Source organism: Myotis brandtii, unplaced genomic scaffold (assembly GCF_000412655.1).
Source record: "Myotis brandtii unplaced genomic scaffold, ASM41265v1 scaffold174, whole genome shotgun sequence".
Taxonomy (NCBI): domain Eukaryota; kingdom Metazoa; phylum Chordata; class Mammalia; order Chiroptera; family Vespertilionidae; genus Myotis; species Myotis brandtii.
In genome coordinates, this window is record NW_005356437.1 from 3,198,892 (window position 1) to 3,203,003 (window position 4,112).

Here is a 4,112-nt window from a genome sequence, read left to right on the forward strand (position 1 = left end):
TGCACAGGAAAGCCACTGGAATATTTTTAAGCAATGCATATCATGATTTGATTTATATTTTCACAAGAACACTAGCAGGGTGGCAGCAATGGTGGCAGGAAGGCCATTGAAGAGTGCACTGCAGCAATCCAGACTAGAAATGACATAGTTCACTGTGGATACTCACAGTGGAGATGGAGAAGAGTGAAAGGATTCAAAAAATATTTTTAAACAAGACTCAATCCTTTCTGCCCTCAAGAAGTTCACACTCTGTTGGGAAGACAGACATGCAAATAAATAATATAGCAAATAATAACTTGGATGAAAATGAAAAATGGAACAGATGGAGCATAGCACGGAGCATGGAAGACTTCCTGGGGAGCCAAGGTGCTCACAGTTGCGTTGAAGCTGGGGATTCAAACATTAGTAAAGTGCTGGTGGTCCTTCCAGCAGAGGTGGCCATGGGTGTGGCAGCCGTGATTATGTGCTGCACAGACCTCCACCTGCAGAGGCCTTCACTGACCAAGAACCAAACAGGACATCTATACCATCCTGTCTGTACCTCTTCCATTGTGTTCATCACTTTTTATATAGAAATCTGTTTGCATGACTGTTTTTCTCCCTGGATTTCAATCTCCTGGAAGACAGTTTCTGTATTGCTTACTGTGGCAATAAATATTTTTTTATAAGTAAAAGTTTTCTCTAATAATAGCACCACTGATCATGTCTTCATTTTCCAGCCCTTTTTATTTCCTTCACATTGTGCCATAATTTCAAAGGTGTTGCCTTCATGTGTACTCTCTCCACTATGTTCTTGAGGGTAAATCTCCTGTTCCCTCCTTTTGTGCCTTTTCATGGGTCATGTATTGATCTACATACTCAAAGGGTCACCCAAGAATACTGACTGAAATGAGTATTTTAATCACATGCAGTAGTCAATTACTAACTAATGAACTTTTATTCCTTTGTTGGTTACCAGGATGAAGTGACTTTACCTGCTGCTGAAGGGTTTCATCTGCTTACTGTCTCCCAGCATGTCTACTAAAAGTAGTCAGTCATCAGGAGAGTCATCACCTCTCCTTCCCACCACTTTCCAACAACCCACACAGATCTTCTCTTCAGAGGAAGAGTATACCAAGGGAGAGGAGAAGAGTTCAAAGGAAGACTCTCCATTTCTTGAAGAAAATGAGTATCTGGAAGAGAATGAGTATCTGGAGAAGAATGAGTATCTGGAGAAGGAAAAGTATCCACAGGAAGATGACTATCTGGAGAAGGAAAAGCATCGGAAAGGAAAGAAGGATCTGAATGAACGGGAGTCTCTGAAGGGGAAAAAGCATCTACAGAAGGAAAAAAATTATTTGTATGAAGAAGGCTATCTAGAAAAGGGTGAGTATCTGGAGGAGGGTCTCCCAAAGTGCTCAGGAAAAAAAGAAGAAATTTGAAATCTAGCCAAAGTTCAAATTATCAACCTACCCATGGAATGAACAGGTAGGAAGACTCATTACTAAGTGCTATTCACAGCTTCACTAGCCATGCCCTGAAGCACCATGTCAACAGAGCAGGCAGGGAGACTTGATGAATGTAAAGCACCTGTTCATAAAAAAAAAAAAAGAACCCATGATTTTTACCTTTTTTTTTCCTTTTTGCTCAAGTAATACATGTTCATTGTGGATGTTTGAGAAATTATATATAAGCAAAAAATAGCAAAGATCTCTACCATCCAGAGATGATCATTTCTTTCACACTTTGGTTATATCCTCCCCAGACTTTATATAGTGTTTGTAACCTGCCTTTTAAGGTACATTTTTAATATACTTATAATTATAAATAAATATTACATACTTATATGAATATCATTTCATTTATTATCTAAAAATTGTTGTAATTGCCTCATTGCATTGTATTATATAATACAACTGTATAATACAAATCATACTTTTTAAAAAATCTTTTATTGATCTTTAGAGAGAAGAAGGGAAAGGGAGAGAAAGAGAAACATCAATATGAGAGTGAAACATCAATCTGTTTCCCCACATGTGCCCTGACTGGGGATTGAACCCACAACCTGGGTATGTGCCCTGGCCGGAATGAAACCCGTGATCTTTCGGGACAATGCTCCAACCAAATGAGCCACACCAATCAGGGCAAACCATAATATTTTTAATTGATCCTTTATTATTGATTATTCATTGCTTCTGACTTTTTGCTACTTTTTTAAACAGCACTTTGATAGCCTAATTTTACCAATGACCTCTAATTATTTCCTAGAATGCATTCCCACAACCTGTTGCTAAGTCAACAGATACTAGTATGCTTCTTAGGGTGCCTATTGGGCCCTGGGAAGGTATCTTACCCTGCTGGTGAGTATTTAACTTTGGAGTTATTTCTCTCATACTAGGGCCGACATTTCTCCAATGCTGTTTCTGCAATTGGCAACTTTTGCTTAAGTTGGGTTTTGTTATCTGACAGTGGTCTCCTCGTGCTTTTGTTAGAAGTGGTTGATGTGCATTCACCCATAGCCCACATGGTGTCTTCCCTTGATATCATGACTGCATGGCCATATCCAACTAGGTATGGGAAGTTTAAAAATCCAGGTCATGTGCAGCATCTTAATGTTGACCTAGAAGTAGAACTAAACTATTTTTCTGGATCCAGTTCTGCTACCAACTACAAGCATCTCAAGCAGCTTGAATTTTAAATCTCCATCTGATTATATACAACCTATATCCTAAAGACCTGGTGTTCTCAGCAGCCAACCGGCATTTCACCTTTATGTCCCTCTTGATCAAATCAGATGTATTAACCTTGGTTCCTACTACCCTCATGGATGCTTAGTTGGGACATGGAAGAGATAATTTCTCTATTGCTGGGAAGCCCTTTTTTTTCTGTGTGCCTCTACCATTAAGCTCCTTCTCAGAATCCTAATATCCCTGCTATTCGAGTACCAAGTAAGTATAGTTCTAATACTGAAAAATAGCATTCAAGCCCTTTCTTTTGCACAGTATGAATCAAGCATTCTTAATAAGTCTCCTCCGTGCACTGGACCTTTGTGAATAAATACTCACTGGAGTAGAACAAATACAATGCTGTGACGCACCGCTGTGTGTAAAGCCTGGGCAGTGGGCACACGATGCAGGGTGCAGACGATGTCTTACTGAGTTGTACACTTGAAACCTGGGTGGTTTTTCAAACCAATGTCACCCCAATAAATTCAACTTAAAGAAAGAAAAATGAAAATAAATGCCTTGCTAAAAAAAAAAAATGAGAGAGGCACCTAAAACACTGTAGGGGAATGCTAAAATGCCTTTAAAGGCACATGGCAGAATGTCTTGATCTATGAAAACTCTGTACAAGAGGTTTACAAGAAGATTCTTAACCTTTCAAAAGGATTTACATCAAAATTTATGTGGAATAGTGTCCTCTTTAAGACATAACTTTGTTTATCCTTTGTTTTAAGCCTCAGTGCATAACAAGAGTGCCTTCCTGATCCATATAGCAGATGTTCAGTAAATGCAAATTGAATCAAGTTCAATTTCATTCATTTCATAAAGTCAAGCATATGTATACACACACACATTTATTTTTAAAACAACTTTGTGAATTAATTAGAGCCCATAAAATGAGCCCTAGAGATGACAAATGGGCTTCCATCTCTCATGCTGATGGATTAGTTACTTGAGGTTTAACATGGTGGAGCACTATGTTAAGAAGGATTCTGAGTCTCCACTTGGATTCAGCAGGAAAGAGTGCCATGATCAACTAGCCAAAAAAGCAGGTGCGAGGGGAGGAGGACAAGTGTCATTTATTTGTCATTTGGTGACAGATATTAATAAGCCTGTCACAAAGAGCTGTTTTCTTCCTCTCTCGGGGGCTTTACTGTCCAGGTTCTAATGCCAACTCTCTTCCACTTATTCATTGCACAAGCTTGGGAAAGTCACTTAACCTCTCTGTGTTTTGGTTTTCTTAACTATAATTAGGAAAAACAATTGACCTACCTTACGGGATGTTTGTGAGAATGAAAGGAGTTAAATTATGTAAAACATTATGAGCAATGCCAAGCACATAGCATTTGAAGCCTCTTTAATTGTAAGCCATTTGTTATTTTATTATTATTATTATTATTATTATTATTA

General features: G+C 38.4%; 1 protein-coding gene across 1 annotated transcript in view; it reads left to right on the forward strand.

Moving 5' to 3' along the window:
- Positions 1 to 1,013: 1,013 nt before the first annotated feature.
- ERICH6B (glutamate-rich 6B) overlaps positions 1,014 to 4,112 on the forward strand; it is a 64,942-nt gene continuing 61,843 nt past the window's right edge. The window contains exon 1 of the mRNA XM_014537234.1: positions 1,014 to 1,365. Within this exon, the coding sequence (XP_014392720.1) occupies positions 1,014 to 1,365 (352 nt within the window). The remainder of the gene's footprint in view (positions 1,366 to 4,112) is intronic.